Genomic DNA, 16,236 nt, shown 5'->3' with positions numbered 1-16,236 from the left:
AACCTGTATAGTATAGGGTAAAAACACACAAAAGACCAGATTTCACGGGAGGAGACCAGATTTCATGGTCCGTGACGTGTTTTTCATGGCCATGAATTTGGTAGGGCCCTAGTTATGCGGTTCATAGGCCTTGTGCTAGCTCTGCATAGAGATGAAATTCATCCACGGTAATTCGTGATTACAACTCAAATAGACATCAGTCTGTTATTACTTAGGGCTGCATATGATTGTGCACACACAATTGCTGGCAAAAATTTTGAGGCCGAATGAAACCACATTGGAAATTTGGTCCAATTTGTGTGCAGAGCCCTGTCAAGTTAAGAATAACGGTCACTTGTATAAAGGTGAGATAACTATACAAGGAGTCAAGTTAGAAAAAGAATTAGCTGCTCCATTGAGGAAATTAAACAAGCTACACCTGGGAACAGTTTACCTCTCAGAGCTTTGAAGTATGAATTTGTTTCCATTTTCTAAATTATTCAATGGAAAATCAACCAGTACTTTACCTAAATGACAGGGTGATTACTGGAGCACTTTTCTGCATAAGGTTCTTGAATAAGGTTCTAAGTAGTGCTTCTTTAAAGGAAGCAGACATATTGGTCTTCCTTAGGGAGGCTTTAAGCAATGGCCCTCACTGATTTGTACTTGCCAAAGGGGACATGAATCTGACTTTCAGGTCATTGCTTGAATCCCCATCAGTACATGAATGAGAAGCACAGACTGAAACTTAAGCAAAAGAGACACTGTGTTTCTTCTCTTTACTTGTGGCTTTCTAATCGTGAAAATAGGCAGTTCGTAGAACTGTGTGATTAACTGATTTTCCATTTCACTGGTAGTTCAGAAAAATAGGGAGGGAAATTTGGTTCAGGTCAAACTACTAACCAATTTTTTTTTTTTTTTTAGGCATAGTAAAAAAAAATAGTAAAAGTTTCATTTTGAGTCAAATAAAACATTTTATTTGGGGGATTTTTTCACCTTTGTAATAAAAGCAAAAGAAATGAAGGGCTAGGAACTAAAAAACGGCCAAACAACAAGAACAAAAAACCCAGCAACCACAACAAGGAGGAAGTGGTGGTGCCCAACTTATACTCAACAGCACAGTGGTTACGGTACTCCCTTGAGAAGTGGAAGACCCGTGTTCAGATTCCCTCTCTGAAACAGGGGCTTGAACCCAGGTATCCACCTTCCCAGGTGAGTGCTCTAACAGCCAGCCTGTGGTGCATTCTAGCGTGGGTCTCTCTCAGACTGCGAAGCTGTTCCACTTCGTATAAAATACTTGAATAATTGTCGGGTGAGAGAGAAAGAAAGAATGACTCTATAGCCTAGTGTTTGTGCACTCAACTTGGAGGAGAAACACCTGGATTCTGATCCTGCTCCAATGACTATTTAATTATTTATACAAAATGGAACAGCTTCTGAAGGGAAGACTGAGAGAAATCTGCCCCAAAATATCCTGGAGCCTGGTGGTAGGGCACCCTGTTCAAGTCCCTGCTTCAGAGTGAGGATTGGAACTGAATCTCTCACCTCCCAGGTGAGTGTCCTAATATCGGGGCTATTGGATATAAGAAGAGGAGGCATTTGCTGCCTCCTTCTCCTCCTGGGTTTTTTGTGAATGGCACCTAAATCCCTTTGTGAATGTGGCCTGAAAAAGGAAATGTTTAATTTTCAATAATGTTGAAACAGTTCATTTTGAAACTTCCCAGAATATTTCTTTTTTTTTTATTTCAAAACAATTTTCTGAAATTGACATGAATTCATGCAATGTTTGGGTTGACCCAGCTAAGAATCTTTTGGCCAAAAATGTAGCTCAGCTGTAGTAATTGGTCTGAATCTAGGTGATCTTATCCACAAAGGACTAGAAAATACAGCATAAAATGCTCAACTCCATTAGCTGGTAAAGACAGTCCAGATTAACAAGGTTATCCACAACCCAGAAACAGTTCTTCCAACAGAATTGCAGGTGTTCTGGTGGAAGAACACTTCCTTCATGTCCTGCACAACCACAACATGGATTTTAAAAACACATTATACTGCACTGGGTCAGGTTTGGCATGGGACTTTCACCACTCATGCTCTGTCTTCCCCTCTGTCATGAGCCATTAGTATATCATGGTGACCTGTGATGGTGAAGCAGCAAAAGAGGATATTTTGGAGCCACTACATTTTTAGTTATAAACAAAGGTGATTTAATCTCTTACATGGCTATCAGTACATTGGCCAGACAGCTGCACAGTGTTCTTCCCTGGAGAAATCTGAAACCAACAGGTTCTGTCCTTTTGTCAAGAGCAGGAGGACAGAAAAAGTTGGTCCCAAATGTGACTTCTCTTATGTCGTCATTATTGTACAACTGTTTATTAATATGGTTATTTGTTGCAGATTCCATACCTTTGTATAGATACTCCATATTGTTCCCTCCTCCCCTTCCTTGCCTTTTTTGCACATGGGTTAATTTTTGTGATGAAATCTGATAGATTTATTTTTCTGATTAAAAAAAAAACAACCTTTAAAACTTATTTCCTGTAAAATGTTATAAAAGAAAGTGGATAGTAAATAATACAGCTAGTTAGAGCAGTGGTTCTCAACCGATTTACCACTGTGGGCCACATATGGGGTCCACAAAATGTTAGCTGGGCTGCAGGTTGAGAACCACTTTGCCCTCCACCTAACCCCCCGCCCCCCCGCCCCAAATCCCTCTGCTCAGTGCCCTCTGCCGAGAGACCCCTCCACAGAGTGGAGCCAGAAGCAGAGAGCTGGGCGTGGGGCAGGGACCCTGACCCGAGGCCCCGCTGTTCAGGGGGCACCCAGAACCCCCACCCACTTGGCTGCCTGGACCCCAAGTCCCGCTGCATGGGGCCGGCGGTAGCCCATGGTAGGGCAGCCTGGAGCCCGTGGCCTTTCGCACACAGCTGAGCTGGGCCACAGCTGTGTGCTAATTGGGCAACATGCGGCCTGCGGGCCCTGGGTTGAGAACTGCTGAGTTAGAGCTAGTAACAGATTAGGAGACAAACTTGCAGTTTCCTATTCACAGTTGTGATGAAATGGGGTGGGGGAGTTAGTCACCAAAATCAAGAGATCTTCTGAGATCCAGAGAGATCTGGTACCTCTTTATAAATGATACCCTTCCCCTTGCAGCACAGTTCCTTTAGAAAACATACAGATACTTGCTGATTTCCACCACAGCTGTGCAGCAGCAGCTGTGAAGGGGACTCTGGGGTTTTAATGCTACTTGGAGAACTATTAACTATTGATTGGATTTCTGATGGGAAATCCTTGGGGTCAGCAGGGGAATGTGCCCAGGTGAGTGGCTGATCCCTTGTCTATTCCCCCCCCCCCCCGATACTGTAGAAGGGTTCTAGTGCTGGAAGTCCATGTAGTTTCAAGGAGAAAGGAAATGTTCTGCAGAGCTAGCATTCTTCCGCACTCTGCAGTGGTTTTGAACTCGCCTCCTCTCATGGAAGTAGATGGGTAACATTGACCAATATGATCAACAGGCATTTTCATTTACTCAGAAAAAAAATTGGAGGTGGTAGGGAGGAAGGACCATAAATCCACCTTCATTAACCCTGTGTTTCAGCAAGTTACATCTTCATACCAGAAACAATTGTTTCCATTTTTTTTCCAGTCCAGTATTGGTTTGTAATGAAAATTTCTTTATTTCCTTTAAAAAATGTTAAATTTATCATAAAAACAAAATTTAAAGTGAAAGCAAAATTTCACCTTCCTCATTAATCTGTAGATTTTAGTGAAATCAAGTATTGCTGAACTAACTACAATGTTTGTTATTTATACCCCTCAATCCTAAATACATATAAAGCCCAATTCTACATGTGCTTAAAGCTAAATATTTGTGTAAGTCTTTCCAAGATCAAGGGCTTGTTCAGTCATTTGAAATCAGCAAGCACTTGGGTATATTGATTTTTAAACAATTCGGTGTCCCCATGCTTTGTTCAAAGAAGAAAATGTAAAACTAGCGAGTTAATTTTGCTTGTTTCTTTGTTTGTTTTCAGTCGGGCCTAACTCCAATCCATGTTGCTGCCTTCATGGGACATGTAAATATTGTGTCACAGCTGATGCATCATGGAGCATCACCCAACACCACCAATGTGGTGAGCAATGGCTTTCTTCTCAGTAGCATGGAAACACATTTTTAATGAAGTAGAATCTCTGATATTGGTATTTATTTAAGGGTACAATACTGAAAGGTGTTGACCACCTCTTGAGAGGTGGTCAGCACTCATAGCTCCTGCAGAAGTCAGTGGGAGTTGTGAGAGCCGAGGATCACTCAAGGTTTACAGGACCCTGAGAAAGTTTTGCTTTCGGCCTGATCTGCACTTAAAATTTAGATTGACCTAGTTATCACTGCTGAGAGCCGTAGGTAAGCTGACCTAACCCCTGGTGTAGATGGAGGTAGGGGAACAGAAGAATTCTTCCATCACCCTAGCTTCCACACTTTGGGGAGATGGATTACCTACGTTGACCGACAAACCCCTTCCGTTGAGGTAGGAAGCATCTACGCTCTGGCACTACAGCAGCATAGCTCTGGCATTGTAGCTGTAGTGTCCTTAATGTAGACAGCCTTAGTTTTATCCTGAACTGATTATATTAATCTACTTATTTGCTAACCTAAAGAATGAGAACTCACTCACTATAGCTTAACTTAGCACATCTAATTTTTGAGAAGTGCACTTGACTGCTTGAGCGCTGCTCCTCCAGAACACCAGAGGCCTTACCATTTAAGGCAAGTTCTGTTTTTGTCAACAGATTGCAGCAGATTGTCAGGACATATTGCATGTGTCCATACAGCCATTCAAGTGCACTTTTATTGGAGGAGCGCTTGTGCCCCAAGGGTCCCAGGGAAGTGGTGTTTAGGTGTGTACTTGACCAACTACACTCATTGCTATAGGAAAAAAGAAGGATGTAAATTTAAATCCTTCTTTTACAATTTGGTATGAAAGTCTCTCTTCAAAACAGAGAGATGGACACTGTCAGAAGAGAGCACTGTATAGATGGTTTGTTCTGTAAACAATATTAAATTATCAAAAAGAAAAGGAGTACTTGTGGCACCTTAGAGACTAACCAATTTATTTGAGCATGAGCTTTCGTGAGCTACAGCTCACTTCATCGGATGCATACTGTGGAAATTGCAGAAGACATTATATACACAGACACCATGAAACAATACCTCCTCCCACCCCACTCTCCTGCTGGTAATAGCTTATCTAAAGTGATCATCAAGTTGGGCCATTTCCAGCACAAATCCAGGTTTTCTCATCCTCTGCCCCCCCACAGACAAACTCACTCTCTTGCTGGTAATAGCCCATCCAAAGTGACCACTCTCTTCACAATGTTTATGATAATCAAGGTGGGCCATTTCCTGCAGAAATCCAGGTTCTCTCACCCCCCTCCAAAAACCACACACACAAACTCACTCTCCTGCTGGTAATAGCCTATCCAAAGTGACCACTCTCCTTACAACCTGCATGAAAATCAAGGTGGGCCATTTCCAGCACAAATACAGGTTTTCTCACTCCCCCACCCCCATACACACACAAACTCACTCTCCTGCTCGTAATAGCTCATCCAAAGTGACCACTCTCCCTACAATGTGCATGATAATCAAGGTGGGCCATTTCCAGCACAAATCCAGGTTTTCTCACCCCCCCCACACACACAAACTCACTCTCCTGCTGGCAATAGCTCATCCAAACTGACCACTCTCCCCACAATGTGCATGACAATCAAGGTGGGCCACTTCCAGCATAAATCCAAGTTTAACCAGAACGTCTGGGGGGGGGGGTAGGAAAAAACAAGGGGAAATAGGCTACCTTGCATATTAAATTATGCACACATGCAGCACCATCTGTAACTTAGGCAGCATTTGAATTAAAAGATCCAGTGAAGTACAAAAATCAAGAAAACAATTTCCCTCTTGAAATCATTCTGGTTTCCTTGGATATGCATCTTTTGTTAAGCCTTGGATTTATGTACTTAGTAATGATTTTTTTGTGTTCACTCAACTGAGTGCTTGTCAGATCACAACAGACATTTGGGTCATAGGGCATAACAGCAGGGACGTAGAGGAAAATCAGCACATCTGAATACATAAAATTTGCAGTCATTCTAAATGTTTGACCAACTGAGTGGTCATTTAATTTGACATCATTTTATCATTGTAAATAGACTACAAGTGAGCAAGAGCTTTGTTTTCTTTTCAACAAAAGAAGAGAACAGTAATGTACTATCCTATTAGCAGACCGATGCTGGAATACATTAATTCCCAAAATACTGCTCTGGAGGTCAAATATTGATTTGCTTCCCTATCCTGCTCACAAACTACTCCTTAAAAAATAATAATAATAATAATAAAAATCATGTAGTGATTATTTTAAATTGCGTCATGAGGTTTTTTTTACTGATTAAACTTTTTTTTTTTACTGAATCTTTGACTGTTTTGCTTTCACCACTACATGTTAGAGAGGAGAAACAGCACTACATATGGCTGCCAGAGCTGGCCAAGCAGAAGTTGTTCGATACCTAGTACAAAACGGAGCTCAGGTAGAAGCCAAAGCTAAGGTAAGGTGATATTCCACGTATAATAAATAAACAAAGGGTAAACTTAGCAAAGCTAGGAAGTTTTGCAAATTAAAGTGAAACATTTTCTTCCCAGCCTCTGGGGAGGGAGCAAGGAAGTGAACCCATGTGGTGTTCTTTATATTTTGGTAATGATCTTTTTGTTTCTATTTGGTGCTCAGATACTATGGTGAGAGCACTACAAATGTATAGATAAGGCAGACAGTGTCAAGCTAGTACCAATGGTCATTTTCCCCCTCAGTTTTACTGGATGGGGGGAAATTGTTTTTATTATGTGCAAAACTATCATCCCTGTGCCATAGGCATCTGCTGTCATCTCACAAAGCTTTGCTCTGTGTACATTCAAAAAGTAAGTATACTTTGAAAGAGTGCTTCACAAAGAACCCCATACAGTGCTGGCATCTCTGGAACACCTACAAGTCAGATGTAGTAGCCTTGCAGAGTGGAAAGCAATGAGGGTTGGATTGCCATGTCACAGTCAGGCAAAAAGTACAGTGATTTCACAGCAATAACAATTTATCTGTAGGAATTTCTCCATAACACATCAGGTATTAAGGAGTGGGTGATTGAAGTAGGATGTCTCAATTGGAATAAGGTGCTGTCACCAAAGAATGGAGATTTAGGTAAACGTGGGTTGTTCTTAGTCTCTTTGTGGGGAGGAAGAAGGGGAGATGGTGTGACATGGTATGATGGTTTGTTGAAGACAACTGAGATTGCTTGGAACCAAGATTGTGCAATGTGGAAGTGTAGGAAAATGTCAGTATGTAATTTACAGAAACTACTAATGAAAGAAGGTGAAATTATCTGGTAGGCCCATAGTACAGGGTCGCAGACTATACTCAGGTGACTCAATCTATCTATCTGTCTTCGCTGAAAGTAATCTGTGAGGCTCTTTTCAGAGCAACCACCTAGGTCTTAGTACAGTGACATTCCTGTTCAGTAATTTCAGATCTCTATAAAAGAACATGAATTTCAGTGCCACATAATTTTTGCATTATTCTGTTTGAAAAAAAAATTGAACATAACCAAGTATAATGGGCACCCTTACATTTATTTAAACAGATTTGAAACTTTTTACCAGTTTCTCTGGAATTCCCCATTATTGAGACAGCGACTATGAAAGGAATTGCTCACTTCTAAATAAACATAAAAGATGTGTTTTAATACATAAAATGAGGAAATTAAGTGCAAGGATTCTCACTCTATCCCAAACGCCTTCTGGTGTGATTAGATATTGCAGGAGGTCGTAGAACAGGACTAGATTTGGACTAGATTTGTAAAGGTATTTAGGTGCATAGTGGGGTTTTCAAAAGCATCTAGGAGCCAAAAACTCATTGATTTCAATGGGTGTTCGGTGCCTAGATGCTTTCAAAAATCCCACTAAGTGCCTAAACAACTCTCTAAATCGGGTCAAGGGACAGATCTAAATCCACTGTAGCTTTGATGAGGCCCTTAGTGCAATATGGCCTGCAATATAATTTCATGGTAAAATGATGCAATGCAGGGACAGATTGAGAAACTTGAATACCTTATTTTCTGTTCTTGATAACATTGTGTGTGGGGGACATTTTCTGTAACAAAGCACTTTCAGGCATCCCTTAATAATATGACAGAGAGGAAAAACAGCATTAATAGTTTTAGCCTTGATAGAATTAATAGTCATTTACAATTGCATAACAACAACATCTCAGCAAATAATGTCCTTATGGAGACTGTCCTGTATTCCTGTCATCTTTATATTTAGGATGACCAAACGCCACTACACATTTCTGCCCGATTGGGAAAAGCTGATATAGTGCAGCAGTTGTTACAGCAAGGAGCATCTCCGAATGCAGCCACTACTTCTGGGTATACACCACTACATCTTGCTGCTCGAGAGGGACATGAAGATGTAGCCTCAGTTCTTTTGGATCATGGTGCATCTTTATCTATAATTACAAAGGTAAGGGAGTTGTAGAAGTGATTGCTCGAATGCTTTAAAAGGTTTTGTAATAGTTGCCAGTGAATTAGGTGCAGGATTCACATGTGCATACCAAGCGACATAGGAATTAACTACATTCTATTATCTAGGAGGATAACATGTTTTCACTTCTGTGCTTGATTTATAACACAGCCTAGTGATAAAAACATATTGATTTTTTTAGTGTCATGGATCAGTTGTTCTCATGGATATCTATAATCTGCTTTGATAGACTTGTCTAATGTTTAATGTCATTTGTCTACCCATGCCTATTGTGTGTGATGAACATTGGCTGGCAGAAGTGCAACATGAACTCCAGAGATGGAATATTAATTTCTAGGTTGTTTACATAAGACAGAAACATTTCTACTCTTCCAAACGACAAAATGTCTGCCCTTTTCCAGGCAACCTATGGTCATGATTCCATTTGGGTGTATATTGATTTCATAGTGAAAGGAGTGCACAGCTGAAATTTTCACCAAGTGGCGTAGATATGAGTGGTTCCAAAACCATGTCTGGGGCCCCTGGTGACCCGTGGAGCACTTGCTGGTAGTCAATGGAAAGCTGCTCTGATTACATAGTTGGTTGCTGCTCCTTGTTTCCAGCTGCTTCAATGGGTGTCTGGGCTTTTCTCTGCAAAGAAGAACCTCCAGGCCCATGAAGGCATTTGGAAACAAACAAGAGACAGACTAGCTGCACCTACTATGGTTCACAGCTATGTAAGAGAAGGAAAGGAGTAACGTGATAGGCCAGAGCCACCTGTGTTACTGGAATTGCCAGACACCTCTGGGAGAGGAATGTCCAAGGTCATCATGTAGCCTTTTTCTCTTACAGAAAGGGTTTACTCCTCTGCATGTAGCTGCAAAATATGGAAAAATTGAAGTAGCCAACCTTCTGCTTCAGAAGAATGCATCGCCAGATGCTGCTGGAAAGGTAGGACAGAAAAGGCCAACTTTCATGTACATACCCATGTACCATAATACCATAGCAGCTATTTACTGTCACACAAGCACTTGCTAATATCCACTACCAAAATTTTGGGTTTAATTGAAATCTTCTGTTCATCATCATGTAGCTATATCCCAGTAAGGTCAGCAATCCCATGAGAAATGGATTTTAACATCATTAAGGGCAATACTGTCATTTCTTTCATGTGTCCACCCAGGGAAATAAGAATGTGCGAAGCGCTTCTTGACTTCCCTGCTCAGCCAGAGCACAGGGAAGAGATCAGGGGGACAGGACTCTGCTCTCCCATCCCCCACACTGGTGAGCAGGGAACGGGAAGAGCCAAGGCTTCGCAATGTGTCAGTGCTGAGCCAGCATGGACAGGAAAATGGAATGGATCAATAGTGGTTTACTTACACCCTTGGGCAAAGGGAAACTAGGACAGGAGCTATGATTCAAATTCCCAATTCCTTTCCTGGTCTGCTCCTGGGGCAGTCAGATATGTTCTTCCCCATCCCTCTGACCCTGGGCAAAGTCACAATCTCACCCTAAATAAGCGTGTGAGCAGGGTGTTCACAGACAAGGAACAGCTTTTGTCTCTTCTAATGTGTGTTGTCTCAAAAGTTCATGGAGAGTTTGGAGACAGAAATGAATAATATCACTGTGTTCTCACCGTATCTAGTTTAACCTAATTCTCTGCACTCCTGTGTTTTCACTGATGGTAGTTATAACAATGCTTGTTTGTTCTGCATGTGTTTTTAGAGTGGTTTAACTCCACTCCACGTAGCTGCACACTACGATAATCAGAAAGTGGCACTTCTGCTCTTGGACCAGGGAGCTTCACCTCACGCATCTGCAAAGGTACAAACGTTGGTCAATGTAAGGGAACAGCAGACATGCTTTTGATATTGTTTTTTCCCATTATCTCAGCATTATATATTATGGCTTCCAGTTACAGTGCACCCTGTTGACCCTATTCATTAATGTCTTTCATCCACATAAGGATCTGTAGGCTGGTAGAATGACTCAGTGGAGGGGGAAAGAGTGGCAACCAACAAGTTCTTTTCCCCCAAAGGATAGGGTTTATAACAAGGAAGTAGAATTAGTTAACAAAGTAGAATCCTCAACCCCACCCAGCTTGGGTTTTAATCAGGTACCAGGACCACTGAGTATGGAGCCCATCCTGCCTCCCCCTACGCATTCTCCCTAACACTGTCTCACACACAATCACCTTTATATCCCTTCCCCTTAGCATCTGTGCCAAGGTAGGTGGGGGGAAATGATCTGGGGTTAACTCCCTGTTCAGCGGACACCAGGTAATAGCCCTGCACTTTGTCACAGCATCCTTTTAGGAAAAAAGATTAGGGTGAGATTTGTCAGTTTGAGCATTAGTATTCTTCATAAGCATTTCTGTAGCACAGCAAATGGATCTCATTACAGTATGTAGAAATAGAAAAATATAGCCCTGAACAGATTGCAATTTAATGTAGACAGGACAAAGCAAAACACAGCACAAGAATTCAGGTTGGCGGGGAGCACCGGGGGCGGGGGAGGATGGGGGTAATATAGAGAGAGCAACATCTGCATGTATGAGCCTAAAAATATTGGTGTATGAATATAAAACTTAAAAAGGGGTGTGGGAAGTCCAATGTGCCTGAATCCATGATGGGATCTTCTGAATGTCCCACAGCATCCCTTGGACTCAGAAAGCCCAGGGTAATGCAGTTTTCTACATCTTCCATTTATAACCAGTGTGTCAACATCAGTAAAATAAAACAGGCCTGAAGCATGTTTGGATACTATGGTGATGGGCATAGTCCTAAACAGCATCCCAAACAACAAATATTGAAGATGAAGATTGTGTGCAGAGGCCAAAATCATATATGCACAAATTACACCTCTTGATTGTCTTCCTCTGCAGTGGGACCAAATGCAGACATGACACACAAAGACTTTCTGCATGTCTAAAGAGGAGACAGATCACAGAGGGAAATGTAGTCTCTTATACATCGTATTTCATTGACATCAGGTGGCACCTCTCACATGCCCCCTCATAGCCTCAAGGTGGCCCTACAAGCAATCCCCTGCCTCAGTTTCACCTTTAAGGGGCTTCTTCAGTAATGCACACAACAGAACAGTTTTGCAGGCCCTTCAGCCAGGATTCTATTTATTTTCCAAGAAACACAAACCAGAAAGAAAACAACAATATAAAGCAAGTCCCAGATTTCTCTGCTGGAGCCTGCTTGCTCCCAGCAGCCTTTGTACTCCATTCTGATCTGTCTGAACGTGAGCACACACACAAACACACTGTCCTTTCTACAGCTTCCTACTCTCCTCTATAGGGGAATCAGCTGGTCCCTGCTCAGGTGTTCCTCCGGAGTAACCAGGGTTGGCTGGCCGTCTATCCCTTAAGAGGCAAGACACCTTGTTCAGTCACATAATGTGAAGTGCACGATGGAAGTAAAGTTATATAAACAGAGTAACAATGGTAAAGCCAAAAATCAATAACTCCTATAGGGATGTACCAACACAATGCCCCAGGAAGTGAACTGGGGTGATCTCTGATCTTTTTCCATCCCAGCACAGTGATTTTAAATGCAGCAGTGAAAGAAACGTCCTTCTGCAGGTGACTAGAAATTGCTGACCTAGTTTTTGCTGAAAGAAACAAAACTGTCATAGAGAATGGCTCTCCCACATGGTCACGAACTGTGGCTTCACCAAATGCCAATAGCTTCTGAAGCCCAAACCAAAATGATAAAATTACAGTATAAAGATAACTAGAGTCTCATATTAGGTCACCTCAATCACACATCTGTAACCAAATGGGTTAGCAGCTGCCACTTGTGGTTTTTGGTGCTAGCTGTAAGGCTTCTTAAAACACAACATTTGTTAGTATTTTACAGCAAGTGAACCACAGCAATACACTGAGTTGAGCATAAATACTAACTGAAATTAACAATAGCATGCTTATGGCCTTAGGCGATATGCTGTGCAGTCAACTAATAGATGATGTGATCATGGGGCAGATGAACTCCCATTCCTTTTGTAAATTCAGTCTGATAAATAAATGTGTAATGTCGTATAGATCATCATTAGCACCACAATCAGCTTCTTCAACAATTGTTTTAGCCCTGCTGTACCTCTTTAATATTGACCTTTTGACTGTCCCATCAGACTGGCATTACAATATTCACTTCAAAAAGAGATCTGTGAAAGAGAGAATTAACTGATTAGTTGTAGTCCCAGACCCCAGGTGCAACTAAAAACTGGGATGGACAGTTACTTCAGACATTGCTGTATTTTGCTCTACGCCTGCTTCTTTTTACAGTGTTTATTCTGGGTCTTTGGTAGCAGCAGTTAATTTGAGTTCACTATTCATTTTGCAATCCTCCTCCTTAATTCTCTTCTCTAGTTTTCAGTTGCCATCTCTGTCTGTCTGTCCTTACGCTTGTCCCTTGTTTTTTCCTGTTACAGTCAGAATAATCAAACTCTTCCCCCCAAACATCTCCCTTCCCCTGCAAGTCTATTTATTGTGATAGAGTTGCGTCCTTATCATGAGGATAAGATGCAGATTGAGAGTGAGCTGAATTTTTACTTGGATGTTCAGCTCTCTATTTGCGTAATCTTGGCAACCTACAACTTTCAGTTTCACCGAGTAAAATACAGTTATGAACATACGAAGATGCATTTGCAAAAAAGTAATCTCTGCCTTTTTGCAAGATGTACAAAATGCACTGGTTTTCCTTCACATGTTAGAGGCTGGACTTATTTGTGAAGCTATTAGGCACATACCAGATGTATTTTCAGCTGTTCTATATGATTCTCTTGTGCTGAAAGTCCTTTTTACTCTTTTTAAGAATGTGAACTATTTTTCAAATGAAAATAGAATTTATTAACTCTGTACTTCCTTTTATTTATGTATTGCCTCTGTGTCAGAAGCTTGGCTGTAGGAGGCATGTAGCCAATGGCTAGGAATATGCACACACTTTTGTGCTTGGGTCCATAGCTAGACTCAGAAAGTTCACTTTTATGTTTGGCATCAGACTGAGCTGGATGTCCTTGATGGGGTTGGAGAGAAAGGAAACAGTTCTTTCTCTTTGGTCAGAAGGATTGTAAACTGTACCCAGCCAATATTTGATCTGAAGGCTAGTTGCCTTCAGGCAATAGTAATTGGCTTTCCACTCCCTCCTTGCTCAGTGGCGCTAGCTCACTAAAGTCAGAAAAATATTTTTTTTTCACAGACAGTAGTTTTTGGTCCTACAGCTAGGAACCAAGTTCAGGAACCTGGTTTACATTCAGTTTAAACAAGGTCTCAGCTAAACCAGTGTCTAATACAGTTTTTACAACAGCCAGTGTAGAAAAGCTATAAAACTGGTTAGAACAGTGCTGAAAACTTGTGTTCTACCATCGACCCTGTCTGTCTCTTTTCTGGGTTAATGCTAACAAAACACTGGTGTAACCACGCATGCCCCTGTGTGTTCCGTGTTCTGCTTGCATCACCACACAACAATCAGTACCTTGGTTCCCGTGGAGTACTGCTCAGCTACCCCTGGAAGCACAAGCTCAAAGAGCGAATTCACCTCCAGAGGATATGCAGTTTTCAACCACAAGAGGACTGACTCTGACCTGCTCATCAGGACAGGCAGTCTCATGCCCCTAGGAAGAGCTGAAGCTGTGAAGGGCAAATAGGTGGGATACAGGCAAAAATACAGGAGTTTAAAAATATATTTTTTTGTCTGTTACCTCAGCAGCACACAGCAGGAAGTGGAGTGGGTTTCATCAGAGTGTGGGAGGAAGGCATCTTATTTCCGTACACAATGGACAGTTTCTGCCTTTGAGTATATCCCGCAATCACTTCCCTCAAGGAAATTATATGAGATCAGGAGATCTAGTGGGAATGGGGAAACAAGTCAAGCATTGGTGCCATTGTGTGAGAATGTAGATTTTGTGGGTTTCTGGCAGTTGTTCTTCCACTGTGAAAGGGGAAAAGGTTCTTCTCCTACCTGAAAAGGGGAGTTGGGTCCTATTTTGAGCTGAGTCCTATTTTAAGTTGGGTTTGTTTCCAAAGCTGGTAGGGGTTCAGGCCCATGTAGTTTGGAATATTCATGGTACTTGCTATATGGCTCCATCCAGCTGGAATCCCACTTCTTTAAAAGCGCTCTCTCTCGCTCGCTCGCTCGCTCTCACTCCTTCCCTCTCACACACGTACACTTTTCCAATGGTTTTAAAATTAAGATTAACACACTATTTCTAGAAGACTAACAGGACCAGAAGCAATAAGCATCATTGTCAGTATCCAAAGGCTGGCCATGCCCCTGACCAGTGTGTTATCCATGGTTCTTAAATCTGTTTAGCTGATTTAGGCTATGTCTATACTACGGACCTTACAGCGGCACAGCTGTACCGTTGCAGCTGTATGGTCTCCTGTGTAGCCACTCTATGCTGGCAGGAGAGAGCTCACCCACCAGCGTAATTAAACACCTCCAAACAACAAGTGGTAGCTATGTCAGTGGGAGACACTCGTTTTTGTCGGTGAAACTTATTCTTGGTCAGGGGTGTGAAAAAACACACAAAAGTTTTGCCAACAAAAGTGCTAGTGTAGACAAAGCCTCACACACATTGATTTAATAAATGCTTAAAGAAACTTAGGACTTGTCTTCATGGATAGTTAGTGCACAACAACCTGGGATGTGAAAGTACATCACACTCGCACACAGCAATTAAATACCTGCAGCTGGCCTTGTCAGCTGACTCAGGCTTGGGCTGCAGGGCTGCTTAATTACCGGGTAGCTGCTCAGACTCCAGCCTGAGCCTGAACATCTACACAGCAGTTAAACAGCTGTGGAGCCTGAGCCCTGCAAGCCTGAGTCAGCTGACCCAGGCCAGCCGCAGATGTTTAATTGCTGTGTAGACATACCCTTAGTGTCTGTGTGGACCCTGCTACATTGCACTAAAGGGTAACGTGCCTTGAAACTGCTAAACTTTTAGTACATGGTAGTAGTGTCCTCACAGCCATTTAGTGTGCTGTATAACTAGCCATGTAGACAAGCCCTTTGTGTGTAAAACAACTTAAAGGTTTTCTGCTAAATCCTGTCCTTCCTTTTGAACTCTAAGATTATTCTGTATAGTTGAAATTGCATTGAGATACTCAGAGATGGACTGATTAGAAATACCTGGATGCACGGATTAGAAAGAAGGAAAGAGTTCAGAGATATGAAACCAGAAGTTCATATTGACGTATCCTTTTCTGGCCCAGAATAGGGAGTCTAAAACTGCCTTCCAACAAGATTAGGACAAACTTTGCAATAAAGTTTGTGTTAAAAGAAAGACTGACCCCAATTCATATATATAATACCCTGGTTCCTACCGGGAAGTGAAGAAAACAAACACTAACAGCTGTTCTGAGTGACTAAACATGCACATGTATATAATAGCGAATCCCATCCCTTTATACATTACAGAGATAATATGTACTTAGGCCTTTAAGGAAAAGTAGCAAATAACTATGAAAGGTGGCTCAAACGGTTATGAAGTCTTTGTTTGTAGATTGCACTGCTCTATATTAGGGCTACATTTTCCACATTTAGAAAGTGTCATTCAAATTTCTTTCAATTCTCTTATATACAGACATGATTTTAAAATAGTTATTAAAGTTCTGATGTGTCGCTTTTTAATATGGTCATATTTTAAGCTCATTCATGTCAGGACTGAATTTTTAGAACTGATCATTTAGGATAATA

At 41.7% G+C, this 16,236-nt stretch overlaps 1 protein-coding gene across 7 annotated transcripts in view; it reads left to right on the top strand.

The window, feature by feature from the left end:
• The window catches only part of ANK3 (ankyrin 3), a 288,028-nt gene that overhangs the window by 144,677 nt on the left and 127,115 nt on the right, over positions 1-16,236 (top strand). For all 7 annotated transcript variants that reach the window (XM_074958832.1, XM_074958833.1, XM_074958837.1 and 4 more), the window contains 5 exons: positions 4,008-4,106; positions 6,475-6,573; positions 8,336-8,533; positions 9,386-9,484; positions 10,259-10,357. In XM_074958832.1, coding sequence (XP_074814933.1) covers positions 4,008-4,106; positions 6,475-6,573; positions 8,336-8,533; positions 9,386-9,484; positions 10,259-10,357 — 594 coding nt within the window. The remainder of the gene's footprint in view (positions 1-4,007; positions 4,107-6,474; positions 6,574-8,335; positions 8,534-9,385; positions 9,485-10,258; positions 10,358-16,236) is intronic.

Source organism: Natator depressus, chromosome 7 (assembly GCF_965152275.1).
Source record: "Natator depressus isolate rNatDep1 chromosome 7, rNatDep2.hap1, whole genome shotgun sequence".
Taxonomy (NCBI): Eukaryota; Metazoa; Chordata; order Testudines; family Cheloniidae; genus Natator; species Natator depressus.
This window is presented reverse-complemented; position numbering and strand designations above follow the sequence as displayed.